The sequence below is a fragment of the Polyodon spathula genome, unplaced genomic scaffold (genome assembly GCF_017654505.1).
Source record: "Polyodon spathula isolate WHYD16114869_AA unplaced genomic scaffold, ASM1765450v1 scaffolds_1213, whole genome shotgun sequence".
Taxonomy (NCBI): Eukaryota; Metazoa; Chordata; class Actinopteri; order Acipenseriformes; family Polyodontidae; genus Polyodon; species Polyodon spathula.
The window spans coordinates 55,762-78,321 of NW_024472696.1; the positions used below are offsets into that span (position 1 = coordinate 55,762).

At 44.9% G+C, this 22,560-nt stretch overlaps 1 protein-coding gene across 6 annotated transcripts in view; it reads left to right on the top strand.

Annotated features, from left to right (window-relative positions):
• The window catches only part of tnrc6b (trinucleotide repeat containing adaptor 6B), a 65,130-nt gene that overhangs the window by 29,418 nt on the left and 13,152 nt on the right, over nt 1-22,560 (top strand). For 3 of the 6 annotated variants that reach the window (XM_041242206.1, XM_041242209.1, XM_041242211.1), the window contains 11 exons: nt 1,800-1,887; nt 7,086-7,107; nt 7,383-7,703; nt 8,911-11,697; nt 13,522-13,677; nt 13,876-14,078; nt 15,251-15,325; nt 16,796-16,841; nt 18,067-18,218; nt 19,317-19,472; nt 20,290-20,424. In XM_041242206.1, the coding sequence (XP_041098140.1) occupies nt 1,800-1,887; nt 7,086-7,107; nt 7,383-7,703; nt 8,911-11,697; nt 13,522-13,677; nt 13,876-14,078; nt 15,251-15,325; nt 16,796-16,841; nt 18,067-18,218; nt 19,317-19,472; nt 20,290-20,424 (4,141 nt within the window). The remainder of the gene's footprint in view (nt 1-1,799; nt 1,888-7,085; nt 7,108-7,382; nt 7,704-8,910; nt 11,698-13,521; nt 13,678-13,875; nt 14,079-15,250; nt 15,326-16,795; nt 16,842-18,066; nt 18,219-19,316; nt 19,473-20,289; nt 20,425-22,560) is intronic. The other 3 variants (XM_041242207.1, XM_041242208.1, XM_041242210.1) reach the window with 3 other exon arrangements.

Consider the following 22,560-nt stretch of genomic DNA (forward strand, 5'->3'; position numbering starts at 1 on the left):
TGTGTGACTAAAGCCACATCATGCACATCCTTCAGCTTGGATTGAAAATCTTTCTGATTTTCTGACACATGCATGACATCGTAGCTTCTTCCTCCCCTGTAACTTTACCTCTCCAAACGCAGCTTTGTCAAGGGGCTGTAAAAGATGAGTTAGGTGAGATGGGAGCCCCAGGAGGAGCATATTTTTTAAAGAGACATGTGAAGCATGTTCATCAAAAATAAGGACTAGGAAACTTCATATCGGACACCTTGGAGGACTGTCAAAAACAGATTTTCAGAATAACCTTCAGTGACCTCTCCGTCCAGCCATGATCAGACACAGCATACCTTGCTAATTGCGGACCATTCTGACCCCATGTGCTGTAGAGGTGTTTACCTTTTGTATATGTTGTAAGACTTTCCCAGCCGTCAGACACACATACTGTTATTTGTTCTCTTCCACTACCCCCAGGGATTTGGTAGACATTTTTTTGACTCCTCCTTGGAGCCTGGATTTTGTCGGATGCAGAGTGTGTCATGAAGCCAGTTTCATCTGCATTAGATATGTTGTGGTGTTTGTCATGGACGTTGTTTTCGTTCAGTGCGTTTGTAACCCATTGCTCCAGTATAGTAGGGTTTGCCATTGCCTTGGCTCTTGTGTGTGAAAGTTGTTGAGGTTTTCTGACTCTGAGCTCTGGATAATGTCATCAAACTGGCGCACCACTTCCTTCCAGGTTTGGTCGTTTCGGTTTCAATGTTGAAACTGTATGTTGTAATGCTGTTGAAGCTGACACCCTGGGATCCTTCAGGATCTTTACTATTTAAAAAAAAAAACAGGTGTAGTTGATGGTATTTTCAACAAGGTTAGCTGGCTCAAATGAATCGAGAGTTTTTCTGTCTCGTGACACAGCACGTTTTCAAGCTAGCAGTCAAGGGGGCGCATGCTTGGAAATGAGTCCCACGCTTGGATTTGTTTTCAGACTCTTTGACTTGTTCAGTGGTCACAGTTAATGTCGTTTGTACATGTTCCAGTAGTTGCTTGTTCTTGCAATTTCTCTCTTCGCTTTTAGTATTTTAAGCACACATTGAAACACAAACCCTGCATTTGTGGTGAACTATCAATACACATTATACTGGGCCAGTAGAAATGTCTGGGGCTGGTGGATTACTCCTTCCGTTAGCCCTGATGGTGAGTGGACGGAAAAGTTAATGTCAAGCCCTATAAGTCGAGGTTTTGCCCGTGTGTGCCTGTATCATATTTTGTTACTTATGCAATATTTGCATAATAGTTCATAGTCGTGTATTGATAAAACTGAGTTCAGATGAATTAGTTGTGCTGGAGATCATTTCTTTAATATCCCGTGTGAATGTCATTTTACAGTGTATTGGTATTGAATGGTACAGGAGTCTGTTTGGCTAGTGCTTTTGGAATCTTAATAAAAAGGCCTTGCTCTTATTTTGTTTTAAATGACCTTTTTCATGTTGCATATATTGCCAAAACTGTCTCATTCTAATGTGTCTATACACTGCGTTACTTGCACAGCAGAGAAACCACACGTAAAATAAAGAATCAAACCTATTTAAGTATGAATGTCTGTTGGTTTGGCATAAATAAGCGGTCAAACGCAACATCGTTGTTTGTTTTGGTTTGTGCCAGCATCCAGTTCGTTCATACACTGTTTCATTTGCATTAGAGTTAAGATCAGCGCTCCTCGTTGAGTTTCAAGGTGTTTCGCGAGCGCCGCTGTGTTATGAAGTGAAGGGTGGAAGTGAAGGTTGCTCATGATGACTCCCGGGCTTCCTTTTCCCTTCCTCTTGCAGAGAGAAACAGCCGTGCAGGGAGCAGCAGTTCATGGAAGACAAGAAAAGGAAGAAAGACGATAAGAAGAAGAAAGAAGCCGCTCAGAAGGTGAGTCTCTCCTTCCTGTTCATGCAGAATTTATAATAATTAAATAGATCAGTTTGCTGTTGCCGGTCATGAAAACCTGAATGTATTCTGTAGGGATGGTTCAGTACTGGATGTGTTGGTTTATACTGAAACAGGATTGATGTAATGTTTGTTTTGCTTGAGTAGTTAGTGGTGCACTGCAGTGTGTGCTGAAGCATGCACTCTGTATTCGGATCACTTGAGAGTCGAGTGGCCTGTCATTCCAGGGAATGCTGCAAGAGCGTTCAGCCCCACCCATACCACCGGTTCCCATTCCTCCTGCCCCACCTGCACCTTTGCAGACAGGCTTGTGATCTGGAGGGTGATATGTTGTCTGTCGTTGGCTGACGATCAAGACGCACGGCTCTCACCTGATGATGCGCAATCAGACAGTGTTGCGGTGGCACAGCTCTCTCTATCGTCGGCGCTTCTGTCTCCTGATGCAGCGGGCTGCTACAGCCCTGCAGGTACCCTGCTCTGCGGCGAAAGAATAGAGGCCCTCTTATTTATGATGACAAGCCTACGTTTGCCTTCGCTGCCCCTCAGGTCCACCTGTGTCTTCTGTTTTGAGCTGCAGTCCAAATACAGCTGCGGCCTGTGCTTGACTGAGGCTAAACAGCACTGTTTGGCTGCTCCGGTCGCCCCAAGTCACACGGGAGTCCACCAAACAACTGGTGCTCCCTCTCCCGAAGCGCCTGCCTCCACCTCGTAAGCCTGCAGCGCAGTGGCACCCTGAGCCCCAGTTTCACCAGAAACTGACGCAGCGAGCGGCTTCTGATGGACCCTCCCAGAGACAGCCTGCACCTGCTTTCCACGGAGACAGGCGTGCTTTCAAGCGCTCTGTGCCCAGGCAACAGGCGTGGGCTGCGCCTCGGACGAAGCAGCAGCCCTAGGATTTTGTTCAATATCAACCACCAGGGTGGTTTGCGGTCACCCAGTCCTCTACCGTGCCGCCCACAAGCTTCTGCTGTGGGCATAACGGAACCTTTTCCCAGTCCAGGCGGTTCTCCTGCCCGTGGTGATCAATTGGGCTGCGAACCTCCTCTTGAGGTGGGGTCCCCAGTGATGCAGAATGGAGACGCCATCCTGAGGTCGTGAGCCTCATTTCGGAGAGATTCAGGAGAGCAGAATCTTTTTCTCTTGTGAGTCTACACACTGTCCCCTGTAGTTCTCCATAGAGGGAGGCGGGAGGCCTCTGGGAGTAGATGCACTGGATCTTTTTGATGAGGGGAAACCCCCCCTCTACTTATAATGGTTTATTTGGCAGCCATTTTGGTGTGCCATTTAAAAATTGATTCGGTCTCCCCAGGAACTAGTTTCCTGGCAGGACAACTTTTGAAAGGCACTCTGCAGCTTAGGCCACCGGTGAAGGATATAGTCCTCGCTGGAGGTTGAATGTGGTGCTTAATGTACTGATGAATCCTCCATTGGAGCCCATGCACTCAGCCGAGCTCAAATTTTTGTCTTTCAGCAGCTTTCTTGCTTGCATTTCATTCACCCGTTTAGGGGAGGCGATTGCAAGCATTTTCAGTATCTAAAGCCTGTATAATTTTTTCAGAGGCAAGAACGAAGGTTATCCTTTCTACTAACCCTGTTTTTCATGATAACCAGATGCTTTCCATCCCCCACCTTTCCAATCTGACAGGCAGCTTTCCTTATATTCCACCTTAAAGTCCAGCAGTACATTTTTAGCAGTTAAGTCCTGTCTCAATGTTGTAGTCTGTATGTAATTCTGCTCTCTCTCGTTCGCTACTGCGTTCAGTCTCCTCCCACTAGTACGAGGCTGGAAGCGTTTTTTTATAGTTTTCTCTGCCTCTTGTCCTCACCCTATACAAGTCGACACATACTGTCTATAAAATGCAAAACAAAAAAATGTCCAAAATGAAACAGTAAATTTGCTAAGGTGGGGTGCGATTCGAGGAAAGGTTGGGAACCCTGTTTCAAAGCATTGGGTAGCATTCTCTTAAAGGGCAGTTCAGTTTCAGCAGCAGTACAGGAGTCCAGGCCATTAAAGGCAGAGCGGCTATAACTAGGGGCTGGAAAACTGACGGCGTTTTTTAAAAGAAATTCACGAATGACAATCAAGAAAATACCGAATGAATTTCACAAACTGCCATTTTTTATTTAAAAAAAAAAAAAACTTGTCAGAAAACACATTTCCTATTTGCATTATATTCTACTGATGTAAGTTGCCTAAAATGCGCTAGCATTGATAGTTCATCAAGAACAACTAAAAACCAAGGCTGAAACATTTAAGTTTACAAACGAGAGGAGGCCATTCGGCCCATCTTGCTCGTTTGGTTGTTAGTAGCTTATTGATCCCAGAATCTCATCAAGCAGCTTCTTGAAGGATCCCAGGGTGTCGGCTTCAACAACATTGCTGGGGAGTTGTTTCACAATGTATCCGAGCATCTTGTTAGCCTTTTTTTTTATAGCTTCCCCACATTGTCTAGATGAAGACATTTCTGAGTCAACAAAAACTCCTAGGTCTTTTTCATAGATTCCTTCTCCCATTTCAGTATCCATTTATACAGTATCCATTTATACTGGTCTGTTAGCTGCAAAAAAAATGTAAAAAGCAGACAGTTTTTTTTTTTTTTAAAAAACAACCTTGAATGACAAATTCAGCAACGTTTGTGTTTTGTAAACCTTATATTGACACGTGACGTAAAATGACTTAGGCATTTCCATAGCCTATTTTCCTGCCTTTAATCCCAAAATATTAAACCCGGCAGAAACGTTAACTGCAAATCTGAAATGACAAAACCAAAGTGTTTTGTGTTTTCATTTGTACACACTCTGCGTTTCTAGCAGTATGTAGAAATGTCATTGTACAGTATGAGGAATTCACCAATCAAAAACTGTATTTGTTTGACCCCCTTGCTGTAGAAACCAAATGCATGGCATTGAAGCAGTACCATGTGCAGCCACTGTAGCGCTGCTTCTACGTGATAAGTATGAAGTGAAGAGTAATGTGAAATACTGTTAGGAAAATAAAATGCATATTTTTCACAGTAGGCGGTCAAATACACTATTTCCATGAAATGCATGATTTGTGAATTTGCCGGGGCTCTACTTAGAACCAAAGAGTGTAAAAGCGTTGCACACGTGACAGAGTCCCTGCACACTTGCTTGCATGTTCCTTCGAGGGAGAGCGTGGTTTTTCCGCACAATGGGGAGCGATCGCTTGGTGGCTGCTTGTTTATAAAGCTCTCCTCTGACCTGAGCTTGAACAGAAGCAGACAATCCTGCAACCGTCCTCCATTTGATTGTTTTCATTTCAGTTCTTAAACTGAACTGCTTCCTCCCTCACCCCTAAGAGAAAGGGTGCTCCCTCCAGTCCAGGGCAGGCTTGAGGCATGGAGACTGAACTGCTCCCTCACCTCCTGAGAGAGAAGGTGCTCGAATCAAAGGCCTGTGGGTGTGTGTTGTTGATGTGCCTTGCAGGATGTGCAATTCATACTGCCCGGGACAACAAGATTCGCCGTTTATTCTTTGCCCGTTTGGACAAATTCGTTTTTTATTTATTTTTCCTGTGTTTGTTCTGTTGCTAGAAAAACAAAGGGATATTTTTACAGAGCCACGCAAGTTTCTGAAAACGAAATTGCGAGAGTCTAGCACCTACACAAACATTAAGTGTTTACGTCCCACCCCTATAACTTGGTTGGCTGTGAAAAAAAGCCGATTTTCTATTGGTTACAAAGAAACCCAGAAATGGCAGCCCTTAGAGCCTCTGGCAAGGCACAGACTAATCTTTAAACTTGAGGTAATATTTGCATTTTTTGAATTTAGCAAATAAATGATACTGCTTTCTTAGTACAGGAGGAACCTGACATTTAAATGCAGCAATCTAGTAAGGTGACTATAAATATATAAGGTATAAGTAAGGTGACTACAAAAATATAACATTAGCCAAGATGTTAGATGAGGAAAAATAGTGTAAAATGTTGTACGTAGTTTTAAAAAAAAAATAAATATATATCCATCTAGAAACATTTTGTCTTTGCAGTTTGAAGGAGCCTACTATAAATGTTGCATGCATTTTGGTAGAAAAGCAGTAAAAAAAAAAAAATGCAGTGAAATTGAAAACCGTCAAAAATCTGAATTCCACAAAACGGCAGAAATAGTTGGCAGTGATTTTGTGTCTTGTCATGCAACAAACTGAAACACCTGTACATTCAGCTTAGAGAAGAGTGAGTGGGGGGAGACGGAAGTTATTTTTATATTTGGATAACTCCAAGTTACTCTTAGTATGTTATTTTAATTTACTAGCAAATGTGTTCCAAACTGACTGAAAGGAACATTTCCTTAAAGTGTGTTACCACTTTTGTCAGGAAGGGTCACAGGGAACCTTTTGTGTATCTTGAAGAGTTCATTGAACAAGTCATGCTACAAGGCTAGATCTATTGATTTGATTCTGTTCTCAGTTAAATAAAACCAAAATCCTACAAGTTATATTGTACTTTTTTGAGTGTGTTGTGCGGCGGGGAGGGGGCAAGTAGATTTTTAAGAAGGACTCTGACGGAGCGAATGAATCAGAATCAACAATCTCCCTCACGACCTGTGGGAGCACGGTATAACAGGAACAGTGTGCCCAGGACTGGATGGTTTGCCAGTTCATTCCAGGGTCCACAATACTTGAAGTCAGCACCTTACTGCAGTAGGTGGTGTGTCAGTCATGGACTGGGGGAGACGTGATTGCACTCGCTACCAATGGGGATGTGACTGAAGGTATATTGGGGGATGTGGCTGAGCAATCAAACCTGGACTACACTGCACTACTGTTGCCACAGATTATTGTATTAACTCACCACTTGCACTAGGAGCACTCACTATTGCACTTGTGATCGTGTGTGTATAAAGTGTGGGTCATTTATTAGTATTCTTCTTTCGGGACTGAACACCGTGGTTTACCTGTGCTATACACATCGTTATGTAGAGCCAGGTATTATTTAAGGTTGCCAAACAAGCAACCCAGCACAAATAGAGCTCTTCTGTGAACTGTGCTGTGTTGCACTGCATCACCTCTACAAATACGCCCTGCAAACAATTTTGCCACAAGGACAAGTAGATTTTTTCCTAGCGTTTTGTCCATTGGACAAGAAGTTTCATTTAAAAATTACACACCCCTGCCTTCAATCAAATGCTTGACCTGCCTTTTTGTCTCTCCTTTTCTCCAGGTTGCAGAACAAAAAACCAAAGGTAGGTCTTGTTAATTTTTGGAATAGTCTATAAGACTGTTGCCTTGTGTGTGTGTGTCTTCTTTCATACCTAAATTTGTATCTGGCACTCTTTTATTTAGAACAAAGGAGTTTGGTGTTTTGCAGTATGACTCTGCCTAGGCTCTAAGGCTGTCTACTGAACCCTTTGCTCTCCTGAGCCGTGTGGGGAATTGCTGTGGTGAGGGAACTAAATTGGGGATAAAACAAATGGGCACAAAAAAAATGAAATTAAAACCCTAATGTTCTCCCTTCCAGTGCCCGAGGTGACAAAGCCGGGCCCCGCCCAGCCGCCGGCCGCCAGCCCTGTTGGCAGCAGCCCCGCGCCACCCGCCAACGGTGGCAACAATGCCAAGAGGGTGGCGGTGCCGAACGGACAGCCGCCCAGCGCCTCGGCGCAGCGCTACATGCCCAGGGAGGTGCCCCCGAGATTCCGCTGCCAGCAGGACCACAAAGTCCTGCTGAAGCGCGGCCAGCCCCCTCCCCCGTCCTGCATTCTCCTGGGGGGTGGGGGGCAGGCTCCCCTCACCCACCCCCAATCCTCCGCAACCAACCAAGGGGACAGTGGAGTCCACACAGGTCAGTACCCAGCAGCTTCTCACCACGGCCTGCTTTAGAATGGTGTTCATAGCCAAATGTGAAAAGTCTTCTAAATGTAGGAACATAAATTCTAGAATGACAAAAGACCATTCGGTCCACCTAGGCTTGCTTGTTTTGATGCAAGCGTGGTAGTTTAGCACTCCAGGAGAGAGGGGGAAAAAAAATAAAAATAAACCCTAACCGAGTTGGTAGGGGAAATGAAACCTCTGGGAATCCGTGGCTAAACGGACCGCCCTTCCTCCAGGCTAGCTAAAGGTCTTATGGTCACAGAGACCTTCCGTAGAGAAATGCACCTTCCAGCCTGCAGTACAGTTTGTCATTCTTGTTTAAATCGTTGGACTGAAGAGCTGAAGTGTTTATATACTGCTTTAAAACTTTTACCTCAAAGCAGGAATGGGTTTGCTGTTCTAAAGAATGTGTGAACCCTTTGATTCTGATGTGTGAAAAAGCTGATTTGAACATTTTTACCAATGTTTTCACAAACTACAGCTATGGCCAAAATACTTTTGTGAGAATTTTAGTTTCTTTGATTTTTTTAGTTTGGTTGATTTTACATAATAAATAAAATATCTGAATTATTTTCTAGTAGTGTGTGGGTTTTTTTTTTCTTTTTTTAATTGTCTCAATCCTAAGATTTCTAGGTGACGCAAAACTTTTAGCCATAGCTGTATGCTATACATATTAGGACAGAACAGATCAGAGGTGAATTTGTGGATTTCTAAAGTTCTGTAGCAGTTCTTTTTACCTACAATTTCAATGTTGATTCAATGTGAATCTAATATTTAACAATACGCCCAGCTCCTAACTGGATTAAATACCTCATAAGGGAGGTAAGAAGCACAGCACTGCTTCCCTAATTTGAGTCTAGGTGGAGCATTTGGCTTGCAGGACCAGGGATAGACGTGTGCCCTAGTCCTACTCCCAGCCCTGGTTTCATATGGTTTTGTTATATTATTGAAATGACCAAGTGATTGGAGGACCCAGGCCCGGAACACGTGAATGAGTCAGAGTCTGTAGGGTTACTTGGGAGGAGTTAATGCAGCTACAGGGAGGAATGATTTAGGTAACGACATTATCATTTCAGTAATATCCAAGGGTAGTCCTGGGCGTATCTAAGAGTCATTCTACACAGTTACTGTATGCAGGCAAAACAAATTCACTTATTTAATTAATTTATTGATTTCAGATTCCGGCTCCTCTTCCTCCTCCTCCTCCTCCTCCTCCTCTGCTTCTACAAATTATGCAAATTCCACGTGGGGGGTGGGGGGGGCGGGCCTTGCCCCCCCTCAAGGCTGGGACAAGGTGATCGTAGACGGGTCTGACCTGGAGGAGTGGCCGAGCATCGCCGGCAAGGAAGCAGAGGGCGCAGGCAGCGGGGTGGCAGCGCCTTCAGAGAGCAGCAGTGCTGTGGACAGCAGCAGCAACCCCAGTGCCTCAAGTGCCCTCCAGCAGCAGCAGCAGCAGCCACCACAAGGGACAGCCAATTCCAGTTCTGCGGTGGGAAATAATGAATGTGCGCAGGGCAGCGGTAGTGCAGGGGTCTGGACCCTGGCTACTGCTGGTGTTGGGAGTGGCAGTGGTGTCGGCGGGGCAAAGACCAAACCCGCTCAATCTTCCAGTCCTTTGCCAGCAGCTGACACTGGTGGTAGTGGTGGGATTGGCAGTTGGAAAGGCTCAGGCGGTGCCAACTTTAACCCAAATAGCAACCCCTCGGCCTGGCCCGCCCTGGTCCAGGAGGGTCCCGGTGGCGGGGGGCCAGCACAGCTGAGGAAAGGAGAGCCAGAGGAGGTGAGGTTGGCTTCCAGCAACTCCCCTCCGATGACGTCCTCTTACTCTAGTACCCCGTCCTCGTCCTCGTCCTCCTCCTCCTCTTCGTCTTCTAATGCTAATTCTGTGAGCCGCCTCCACCACCATCAGACCTCGACCAGGGATCGGCAGAAAATGGAAGAGTCCCTGGGATGGGGTGTGGGCCAGGAGCAGCAGCAGGCTGTCGGACCAAAAATAAACCCAGGCAACGGGGCCGGCTGTGGAGAGGAAGGTAGCAGGGGCCTCGGGGGTGACTCAACGACAGGTTTGGATGAATCCTCCTGGAGATCTCAGCCAAAGCCGGGGGGTTTAAGGACTGATCCTTGGGACAGCCGAGGTGGAATCGGCACTACAACTACCACGACTGCTTCTACTTCTTCATCTTGGGGTAACGGGAATCAGGACAGTGGGAAGGGTGGTAAAACATGGGGTAGCGGCACAGGGGAGGGAGGGAAAAATACCGGTGGGGTAACTCAGGGAGTGTGGGGCGGAGCCGCTGTGGCGGGAGAGGACCTTTCAGTCGGGGAATGGGGCGCGGGAGGGCCGAACAGTGGCAGCCCATCTGTAGTCACGAACAACACCACCACCACCACCACCATCCCCAGCACTGCTGGAGCATGGGACAATCAGAAGGGACTACAGGTGGAAGATGGGCCAGGGAGTACCCCCTCCTGCTGGGGAATGGCTTCCAGCTCGGCCGGGAGTGAAGGCGGAGGGCAGGGCAGCACTGGAAGCAACCCCCGGTCTGGAGGAGGCGGTGCCGGCAGTGGGGGTCACCCCTCTTCCTCGAGGGGGGGTGGCGGCAGGTTGCATCACCCAAGGAATCTGCTATCCGACCCGGAAGTGGCCTTACAGACCATGCTGAGCAGGACTGATTTGGATCCTCGAGTTCTGTCCAACTCGGGCTGGGGCCAAACCCAAATCAGGCAGAATGTGGAGTGGGACTACGAGGAGTCCAGAAGTGGCGGCGGGGGGTGTAACGCTGCTAATCTGATTAGTGCCCCCTCTGCAGGGGACGGCAGGAAGGGGGGTAGTGGCAGCAGCAGAGGGACGGAAGGCTGGGAGAGCGCTCCTGTTGGTTCGTTGACGGGTAACCCTGCCAATAACAGCAGTGCTGCTTCTGTTTCTGCGAACGCTGCTGTCAAAAACAACCACCCCACCATGACTACTATGACTTCTTCTTCTGTCGCCAACAACACAGCCATCCAGGCGAAGAACTCAGGGGGCAATTGTGGAGGCTGGGGAGGAGAGCCCCTCCCTCCTGGCCAAAGCAGTGATCAAGCCAAGGGCTGGGGGGAGGGAGAGTGGAGGGACAGGAGAGGAGGAGGCAACCAAGGGGGCTGGGGTGACTACAATAAACCTACTCCGCAGCAGCCTCCTCCTTTAGCAGCAAGCTGGGGGGGAGGTGGCAACCCCGGGCCAGGCAGAGGGAGCCAGGAGGACAAGAGCGTACCTGCAGCCCCCTCCCCTTCGTCCTGGAAGGACGGGGGCAAGGATGCCGGATGGGGGAGGCAAGCGGGAAGCGGCTCTGGCTGGATTTCTGCTGGTAAAAACAACGGTTGGGGAGAACCCGACCTGGCAGCCAACAAAACGGGTTGGGGAGGGGGGCATGGAAAAATGGGTTTGGGAGGAGTAGGAGAGGCAGAGATGGGGGCTTGGAGTGGAGGGGGCGGTGGCAGCTCGAATTCAGGTTGGGAAGACCCTCCGGGAAGAGGATGGGGGGAACCTGGTGCGAAGCAGGGAGGTGGTTGGGGTAAGCAGCAGCAGCAGCAGCCACAGCCACTACAACAAGCTCCCCCACATCACATTCAGCAACAGCAGCAGGACACCGCCCTCCAGGGGTCTTGGGGTCAAAGCGGGGGGCGGCCCACCCAGAACTGGACTGCAGGTCCCGCACCCCCCACTGGCCCTGGGGAGGAGGAGCAGAGCGGCTGGGAGGAACCGTCCCCCCAGACCATCAGCCGGACGGTGGACATTGACGACGGCACCTCGGTTTGGGGGGACCCCGGCAGCTACAACTACAAGAGCGTGAACCTCTGGGACAAGAATAGTGCAGCTCCACCGCAGCAGCAGCAGCAGCAGAAAACTGGAGGTGCTCCTCAGCCAACCAGGGACTTGAACCCGGGACCTGGAGGCCCCCCAGCAGTGGGAAAGACACCCAGCTCAGGTAGGCCCTAAGTGCACCTTGACACTTTATTCCCAAGGTAGACTGTTCCCTCCTCCTCCTCATGTTGCTGTTCTGTAGGAATAGAACTGAACCAGGTGACACTATAGATCCAGTCCTGAAGACAGGGGTTTGTCTGCAGTGTGACTGGTGACTTGCTATGCATTGTAGAGAAATTATTGATGATAGTATTATCTGCAAATATTGTGTTTCTGACAGTAATCTAAATATAAAAAGCGTTGGCGGTGTTGTTGTCTGTTCTTTCCTTAAACTGGGCATTTTGTTATTCTCCTTTTAGTTTAAAAAGCCAACAAGTGGTGCTGCACAAACACGTAATTCCAGGGGTGTCTCGAACCTTTTCTTGGGCATGAGCCACTTTTTTAAATTTTAGACTAAGACGTGAGCCACAACAGTAGATTGCAACGTGAGGCTTGTGCCATACCAATATTTAGCGTGTAAAATAATAACATACACACAGCAGGGCAGTGAGGGAAGCAGCTCGGCCTGGTGGACACTAAGAACAGTGTGAGTACTATGCAGCCAGCCCAGACACTTAACACATTTTCAACTCTCTGTAAGTTTATGAAGTTTTTATAGTATTTGTTTTTCACCAAGCACCCTGCTAAAACAAATAGCCCCACATCCTCTTTGTATGATGCTATATATTGTCAGTAGTTAATTCTGCGTATTTTAACGGCAGCTGTGGTGGGGGTGTGTGTATTGTAGCGCTTACAAGTGCTGTTGTCAGGTCTGTCAAGCAAAGGAGTCAGGCAGACACCAAATGGCTTTTTTATGAGTGTGTCTTGTGCAGGCAGAACAACAGTACACAACCCACCACTTGGCACAGCCAGAAACATTAGCTATATAAACACTACAAGGAGTATACACTGCAATATAGATACTGTCTCATGAAAACTAAATAATAAAAGTTCCGAGTCTCTTGCAGAAAAAAAAAAGGAAATGTTATGAATATTTAGTATACATCTATTGGGTTAGATATTGGTTGCATAAGTAAATTTACGCTGGACGTGCACAGAGAAATAGGAACACGGTCTGTTTCAGTCTGTTTTGCGCTATGCGGCCGGTGTGAAAGCATCCGTACGTACGGTATTCTAAACCGTGAATGTCACGCTGAAGCTTTGGCGCGACACTCTTTAGTGTGAAAGGACCTTTATTCTAATCTACGCACTCAATGAACGTGCGCATGTGCAGCACGCGGACGGGGTTTAAGAGCAGTGATCAGATCCTACTTTTGACTTGCCGAACACTTCGTGACCTCCCGGCACCTGATTATCTAAAAGAGCTTTTGTTCCTGTGTGTACCGAGACGTGCTTTAAGGTCAGCTAAGTCTGGTCATCTGTCCCTCCCAAAGATTAAGACAAAAAGGAAAGGAGAGCGCCTTGTTACACTGCTCCCAGATTATGGAATAATCTACCATCTGGCGTTAGAGCTGCAGAGTCACTTCATATTTTCTAATCAAGATTAAAAACTCACTTTTTTTAGACAAGCATTTTATTCAAAATGTTTTTGTTTGTATTATTTCTCTACCAATATTGATGTTTTTTTATTCATATTACTGACTTTTTCATGTTAATTGTAAATTTATTGTAAATTGTTTATTGACTTGCAAGCGCTTTGAGATACTGTTGTATCAGAGGCGAAAAATAAATAAATAGATTTACTTTTCAACAAGTATTGAGAGAGATACATCTACTAACTAGGGAGAAAGTCTTGATGGAAAAACTACTGTTAAATGTTTCAGCTCCCATTAATTATTGTGTAAATGAGCTCCAGTGAATGGCTGACTTCTCTTGTTTTCCCTGGCAGTATGGAACAGCGGTGCCCCCTCTGGTCCGCCGGTGGATAACGGCACAGCTGCCTGGTGCAAGCCCAGTGAAGGCAGCTCAGGCTGGGGAGATCCCGAGGATTCTGGGAAGGCTCAGTCAGGGTGGGGGAACCCCTCTCCCAACCCCATCAGACCTGGTGAGTGGAGCTGCCTCTGGTCTTACACCAAGGGCCAGATTCAAAAGCACTGAACCCGTTTTATATTCTGAAAAAATAAAAACATGTGAGCACACCGGAGCTTGATACCTGTACACTGCGGCTCATCCCCCTGGAATGAGTGATACTGTTACGCATTAAGAGTTCTTCCCATTCCTGACTTTGTGTGTGCTGTTGCAGGTTCGAAATCTATGCAAGAGGGCTGGGGCGAGGGTGAGAGCCTGGTGACGGCAAAGCGGCACTCCAGCTGGGAGGAGGATGAGGAGGGGGTGTGGAACAGTGCTGGGTCCCAGGGCACGAACGCTGGCTGGGGCCAGGGAGGAGGGGCAGGGGGCAAGAAGATCAACATTAAGGTACAGCTGCAACCGCTGCCTTCTTTCAATGTGCGTTTTATTATTATTATCAGCAGCATCTAACTTCTTTCAGTGTGTGTTTTATTATTATTATCAGCAGCATCTAACTTCTTTCAATGTGTGTTTTATTATTATTATCAGCAGCATCTAACTTCTTTCAGTGCGTGTTTTTATTATCAGCAGCATCTAACTTCTTTCAGTGCATGTTTTTATTATCAGCAGCATCTAACTTCTTTCAGTGCGTGTTTTTATTATTATTATCAGCAGCATCTAACTTCTTTCAGTGCGTGTTTTTATTATTATGCGTGTTTTTATTATCAGCAGCATCTAACTTCAGCAGCATCTAACTTCTTTCAGTGCGTGTTTTTATTATTATTATCAGCAGCATCTAACTTCTTTCAGTGCATGTTTTTATTATCAGCAGCATCTAACTTCTTTCAGTGCGTGTTTTTATTATTATTCTAACTTCTTTCAGTGCATTATTATTATCAGCAGCATCTAACTTCTTTCAGTGCGTGTTTTTATTATTATTATCAGCAGCATCTAACTTCTTTCAGTGCGTGTTTTTATTATCAGCAGCATCTAACTTCTTTCAGTGCGTGTTTTTATTATTATTATCAGCAGCATCTAACTTCTTTCAGTGCTTGTTTTTATTATTTTGTTGCGTGAGCTTGATGGTCTAGATGAATTGGGCGCCCAGGGTTGAAGATTTCATACATGCTGTTATCTTTTACTACAAATGAAGTTGTAATAGGAATGACGTCTGCTGCTTTGTGCAGGATTAAAATACAAAGTATTATTGTGAGAAGTTTCTTTTAGATGTTTCACAACGCTTTATCTATTTTTTATAGATAGATGTTAATTGTCTTACTCCTGCAATATGTATTATGTTTAACATAACATTTATTAAAGTGTAATCCCGATGATTCAAATGACTTATAATTGACAGACACTTTATTAAACATAATTAGACAGGGATAATTGGCCCCCAGTAATACAGATTAACAAACACATTGCAGACTAGAATTCTAGACTCATTTGAAGTAGTTCATTAGGTTTTAAACAATGGTTAGATGTATATTCAGCTCTCCATTGGGAGCCTAAAGGGTTTTGCAGAGACAGTCCTGGAGATGAGCATGCATCATCACGACTATGTAGCTGTGTACATGGGTGACGCTAAAGGTTCTGTGTTTTAATTCAAGGGTCCTTTGAAAGGAGGCAGTGGTGAACCTTGGATGAACCCTCTGTCCAAGCAGTTCTCAAACATGGGGCTCCTGGTACGTACACGTCCAATCACATGCTTGTGTAATCCGGTTTGTTGTAATGGTGCTAGAAACTGTTCTGTTTTAAATGTCTGAATGATTGGTTCAAGCACATTTAAGTGCAATGTTAAAATATAGATGAAATATTACAGTACTATACATTCCAGTAGTAAGTGTAAACCTTCTGCAAATAGTACTTGAATGGATTCAAAAAGTAATTGACCAAATGTAGTCAAGTTATACATCCTATATCTGTATTCACCTATTTTATCTTAAAGTACCCAAACTTGCATGTCTCTGCGCTGCCTGTAGACCATGTTACAGTGTGTATTAAAGTCATTACGTACTCCATTCAAGCAGTGTTTCCTACATCGGGCCATTAGCACTTTCCTTCTCCATCAGCTAGTTTTTCTTTCATCATATTTTAAGTACTGTTTTCTCAGCATTGCAGTTGCCGTATTTCAGACCTGTTATGTAGCATTTTTGTTTTGTGTCTGACTGTCCTACTTTATCCAGTCTCAAACAGACAGCTGCAAGACTTGATAAGTTTACTTGGCTTTCTAAGCAGTAGCTGTTTGCTATGGATCCCGGGGCTGGGTTCCGTCTCAGTGTTGACAAATCAATGGCTCGGGAGGGTGGGAATGAGGAAGTGATGGACAGCTGTTGTGTTAACGGTGAAGCAGTATAGCTGTGACGTGTTCATATTGATAACTTTCTCCACGTGCATGAATCGGGGTGGGGAGGAGGTCAGTAAAGAGTCTGAATGTTTAACATTTAAAAAAGAGTGAGAGTAACTCATTTAAAACTTAATTTGAACAGTGGTTATGTGTTTCTACCTAGCAACATGACCTGAATGCCGTAGATCCTGATAAAATTGTCTGGCTGTAGACAGTTAGGTTTGTGTGAGTCAGAGCCATAACCATGGCTGTCTGTAGCAATCCCATTGTGGCTCTGGTACAGTACAGTATTCAACACTCTGGCGCATATGTCGCACCACTGTATTAGTCGCTCCCCCTTAAGTGCCTGGAAAATTGATTTGCACAACGTTTTTTGCAGTACATATAAAGCATTAGGGCTGTAACAATTCATGTATCGGTGAATCGTGATACTTTCTTTGCATGGTCATCATGGAGGTCTGTATACCAGTGTTTGTGTTGGGATTCAAGACCAAAAGCACAACATACCTCATTGTAGTTCGAACAGTTCTTGAACGAAGAATGTGTTTTACAGCTGGTATGAATACATGCTCTTCCCTAGCCCATTTAGATTTTGTCTTAACAAAATGTCTCCATAATTAAATGACCGTTTGATCTTGTTATGCATCGTACGAGTATCCCGTCAGGACCAGTGTGAGTATTAAATCGTGATGTGTATCGTGACATTACTTTATCGTTACAGCCCTGATTCGCATGAAAATGTGTTACTGCGTTATTAGCTGTTGTGCAAAGCATCATTTTCATTGATTATTTTGTATTGCTTCAACAGAGCCAAGCTGATGATCCTGCAGGCAGTAAGATGGATTTGTCAGTTGGTAAGTGGACTGCTTATCTTCAATTTAACCTTTCAGCTCTTCAATTTTCCCTGTCTAGTTCACCCATTTTGGGGTCAGTATAAAAACAAACAATAATGTATGTTTCTAAGTGTTCAGTGGCTTCCTCTAATCAAGTGTATTTCTCATACAAGAGTGCAGGAGAAAGTACGCTGAACTTCGTTAGAGAGAACAGTTAAAGATATTAAATCTAAATAGACAAGCCCGATACTAGCACACAATCTTTTTTACACAACCTGTTGTGTTTTAAATGTTTCAAATACCGTATTCCTTCGAATTTAAGATGAAGTTTTTGAACAATTTTTTGCTTCTCAAAAATAGCCTGCATCTTAGAGTACAGTAGTGATGTGTGTATTAAAATCACCAACAAAAGACTTGACTACCCGAGTACACAAACAGCAACGTGACTGACTGCCGAGAAAAGACGAACCAAAACGTCGCTGCACGATCTCGAATCATCCGTGAAGTGTAGGCATCCATTTTCAAAGATGCATCGTTAGCTTCCTGAGGAATTCAAAGAGAAGCTTTTACAGTTTCAGCATTTCTAACAAACAGTAGCAGCTTGGACAGATTGGAAATGCTGACCAAACCCCTGTAGTTTAACATGCCAAGCAATACTACCAATACTACAGTTCACAAGTTGGGACAAAAGCAGGTGTGAGTAATCGCCACTGGAAATGAGAAGCAGCACATCACTGTAATGCTCCTGTGCGATAGCAGACGGACACAGTGTTTCCATATGCGTGGTTGAGATTGTATATTTGTAAGTGCCTATTTGATTTTATTGTTTCCTCAAACTGAGAGTGGGAAATCTGTGCTGCATTTTAAATTTGAAGGAATACAGAACTTTGTTGTTGACGTTCTGAGAGAGATCTAAACTTCGGGTAACATTGTTGGTGTAGTTGCAGCTAATAAGTTCCAGTGGGGGGGTGTAACTAATCTAGCTTTACACACCACCCTGGTATGGCAATTACTTGCAGTAAGCAATTTGTAAAAAAATTAGTAATCATACGTTAATTTTGTATGTAACAACCGCTTTTGACATTTTAGTTTCTGATCAGGGTTGGTAACACTGTCCTGGGTTCGTGAACAGTTTAAACAAATAAAATAATAATGAGCAGATTTAAAATGCAAGACTACAGAGTTTGTAACCACCCGCCTGATCTTGAATGCATATCTCTCTCCTCTCTCTCTATCTGTCTCTCAGGAGGCCCCCTGCAGGATAAGAAGCTGGAGGCTGAGAAGCGAGGGATGAATCTGGGCGACTACAACGGAGAGCTGAGGAAGGGGAGACAGGTCTTCCGCCCGCCCAATTCCAAAGACATGGGACCGGGGGACTCCGGGCCCTACTACGACAAGGTGAGAGTGAGGACCACACACCCTGAGACATGCCACAGCGGTGCTCCCCCGCACCCCGCCTCCAGACTAGAGGAGCACTGCTCTTATGACTGGCCTCCCTCTCCCTCGGCTCGCAGTGTTCAGCTCTCTGTATCAGACAGCATTGTCAAGGCAGGTGGAGGTGTTCATAAGAGGCTCACGAGCACCAAGCTCAACATGGACACACATGTAACTGAACAAACACTGCTATAAGTTACAATGTGACAAGCACAGAGCTGAATCAATCGTATAGTTTTTATACTGTTACAACCACTGTCTGTGTGGGGATTGGCCTTATGCACTTCAAAATGTGGCTAGTAACATTTTACAGCAGCAGACCGCTAGGATGTAGGGTCCTGTTGCTTATCGTGTGGTGCCTCATGTCGCTCAGGAACAGGGTTGCCATATTTCTGCAGAGTTTTTATAGCCCAAAGTCACTTCAAAAATAGCCCAGTTATTTGTTTTAACTGAACGCAAGCTTAACACACAGGCCTATGCATAAAAAAAAAAAAAAAAAGCTTTCGTAAGAAAAGATACCTGGTATAATTTTTGATAAACTACAAGCCCCAGTAAAACTCATCCACACGTCACAACAACAAATTTGTACGGAAGCTCTGAAGGGACAAATCAACATTCATACTAGCAACCGAATTGCAGCGGGATCCCTTTATTGAAATACTGTATCTGCTGGTACTGTATCCCGAACAATATTGCAAACATGAAAACAGTTCAGTCTTTTTAAAGTTATACTTCTAATCTAATTACGTTATCAATCCGCGACTCCTTAATATTTCCCGCGGCTGTGTTTTTGAAGTAGCCCAATTCCGTGGGAAAACCGCAGAATGCTGTGCAGTTACAGCCGCCCTGTCCACAATGCCATTAGATCCTACTGCACCTCCTTGCCGGGGCTTTGCTAGTCTTTAGTAACCTCTTGCCTGTATTGTGAAGTTGTGTTGTGTGCATCCTGTTTAAAACTCTAACTCTCCGTTTCTTGTCTTGTCTCTTTCCCCACCCTCTCCTCTGTTTGCTTGACTAACCTGTCCTGCTGGCTGGCTGTTCTTGCGCCTTCCCTGTTTTCAGCTGACCTTGCCTTTCTCCAATCAGGATGGGTGCCTCGGGGATGACGGCCCCTGCTCCCCCTTCTCTCCTCCCCCCAACTACAAGCACTCCCCATCGGGGGGCTCAGGACTCGGGTTCAACCCCCAGCACTTCAGCCCTGCTGCTACTGCTCGACAAGTAAGAGCCACAGTGCTCCCCTCCACTCTGCTCTCTGTAACATTCTCGCTGCTTGCTGTCTCTGCTGCTTCCTGTGTGTAACACGCTAAAGGAAGAGTGTCCAGACCTTTGTTTGGGGCCCATGGCAGTGAAGCTATTTTCTGCAACATTGAATTTGAGTCTCTTTTATTTTTCAAGTCAGTCATGTTTCAAACTGTGAAGACTTACTTGCTGTTCTCTCCCACATTACAGGGATGGAAGTAAGATGTCTATTGCATAACAGTTTACCCATTCCAGGTTTTACTATGAGCTTGAATAGCCACAGTGTGACTCACTCTATTTATTTATTTATTTATCCCTACACCAGTTCTGAAGCCCAGTGCCGAGATCGGGACCAGTGTGAGTTTCCAGCTCCAAATGTGGCGTCAGATTTTATGATTGAGGGTTTTAATGATTGGATTGCTTGGCCGAATACGTTTTGCTCTGGATTCTCTCTCGACTCCATATCAGGGAACTGGAGCACAACACCCTGTCTCTGCCTGAAATAACGTGCAATCAACACACTTCAAAACCATGTGATTGCGATGTACTTCATTCAGCGATGATCATGCACTCTATAGGTGTGAGTGCAGTGTTATGAACAGCAGGTGCAGCTGCAGGAACCATTGTGAAGGTGTGCCTATTCGCTGTACCGGAAGTGAGTTTGATACGCATGCATACCTGGTGTGGAGCGGTTATAAAGCCACACGCCCCTGACATGGAGTTGAGGGAATATCCTGTTTTGGGTATTGGTTTAGTTGGGTACACTGTGGCTCTCACGCCCAATTTCTCCCCGCAGGCTGGCAATCATGGAGTGTTTGGTGGTGGCAGCGGCATGGCACAGTCGCGTGGCCTGCACCCGGCGTCGGTGCCACCCATCAACCCTTCCGCCGGGCTGCGAGCGCAAGTGCCTCCCCAGTTCCTGTCCCCTCAGGTATGCGGGCGAGCACTCCTGGGAAAACAAGGGTTTAGAAACATCACCACGGAATGAATAGCTTAAACTTGCAGCATATTAAAGAAGAATTCAGTTTGTTTTTATGAGTATTTTATCCCGTTCTGTTGAACAGTAGAGCTTCTATTGTTTCTCAATCTCGAACAGTGTTTATGTTTAGAAACATTCTAGATCAACCGCCATTTGTGAGAGGTAGTCCTACTGCGTGTACAGACATACAAAGGGAAGTTTGTGTTCTTGGTCATTTAAGAAGCCAACAACAGTCCTATTTCCTTGAATCTCAAACGATCTTGATTACAAAAACACACTTAAGCAGAGATGCCAGTGGCTATGATTTGGCCGTAGCAGCTACTGTTTGAGGTTCTGCTACGACTCTACGTCGAAGGGGTATAATACTGCAATTTTTATTAAACAAATAAATGATGGATACTCCCTGAACACTTATGAACTATGTCAATACCATGTGTGTGTGTTTTCCCGTTAATGTTTTATTAGGAGTTAATGGTTCTTAAATACTACTATTTCACTGACATTTTATTGCGGCATTTTAACTGACATACTAAAATCTCTGAGCTGGGATGCTTAGTAACCAGTTTAGGGGTTCTAAAGAAACTGCTGTGCAAACGTCACCTTGCTCAACCGCATGTTTACATGTTGCTTATCACTAAGGCTGTGATTGTCACAGATTCTGTGATTTTAGCAGAGGACATTGAACTTTACCTGCACAACTTAAAATTCCACCAGAACGAAAAAAAACCCCCAAAAAAACGCTTTTATCACGGTTTAGCTAACTAGCTCGGTTGTCTTACTTTGCAATGTAGCTTTTCACAGTTTAAGTCCGTTGACAATGCTGAAAAAATTGAAACGTACACGCAGTGCAACTCTTCTGCCCACTTTGGAGCTGCATTTTTCAATGCCTGTTGGGTCTTTGACCCAAACCAGGCAAGGTATCGCAGCATAGCTGAGGAAGTGTTTGAGGTCGTAACACTGTTTGAAGACAGCTGTGGAGCACAGCGTGAATACCGTGCTTGCTGCACAATTGCCTGCGCAATGCGACGACGTTTACCAGGTCTGGAAAAACTGGGAAACAGGACTCCCAACTTGCTGTAAATACAAAAATGTACCCTGAGCAACAGATGCTCACAAAGGGACCCTTCAAACCGTTATTTTTTAAAGGTATGAAAAACCTACAGTTTTAGTTTGCTGTCCTTTAGAAACCCCAACAAATGTTATGTAAAACAACAATTTAGTTTAGTTGTATATCCTGTGAAGCTTAACTTTTTTTTTAAACAGGATTAAAACTTCAAACTGATAAACTGATGTTGTGAAAACCATAAATATTTTGATTATTTTTTTCCTACTTCTATAGACACATTTTGTTTATGTAGGTACTGTATATTGTATTTTAATTTAAAAAAAAAAAAAAAAAAAAATTCTCCCTTCCTCAGTGATTTTGAACAAATTTACCGTGACTGGTCCGTGATTTTATTTTAGTACAAATCTCCATGACAAAACCCCAGTCTTATCAGTAGACTCCATCTAAAAGATTGAGGTTGGCTTGTCAGAAATATCGAGAGGAATTTACCACAGAATGGTAAAGAACATAAGAAAGTTTACAAACGAGAGGAGGCCATTCGGCCCATCTTGCTAGTTTGGTTGTTTATTGTTCCCAGTGTCTCATCAAGCAGCTTCTTCAAGGGTCCCAGGGTGTCAGCTTCAACAACATTACATGTTTTTAGTGTTATGCATTAAAAGTAGAGTGTCTCAATCTCGTTACTGTGAATACTGCCGGACAGACCTCTCTGAATACGGTGGGCGTCATGGCTGTATTTCTCACATAGGTACGAAGAAACACCAGCAATACAGTCTGACACGCCCCATCACTGTATGGGCAAATGGGTTTTGAGGCTTAAATTAATTATTGGATACTACGCAGCATTTTATGTTTTGATAGTTGGAGCAGAGCAGTAAAATTGTAAATAAAAAAATTGTTAAATCTTCTTGACGTTATTTTTATAAGGTTTTGAGGTTGAATATTTCAGTCCAGGTTTGAAAGCATTTACCAGATCCTAAAACACTTATTTAAATTAGTTTTAAATCCTGAATAAGTAGAATTTT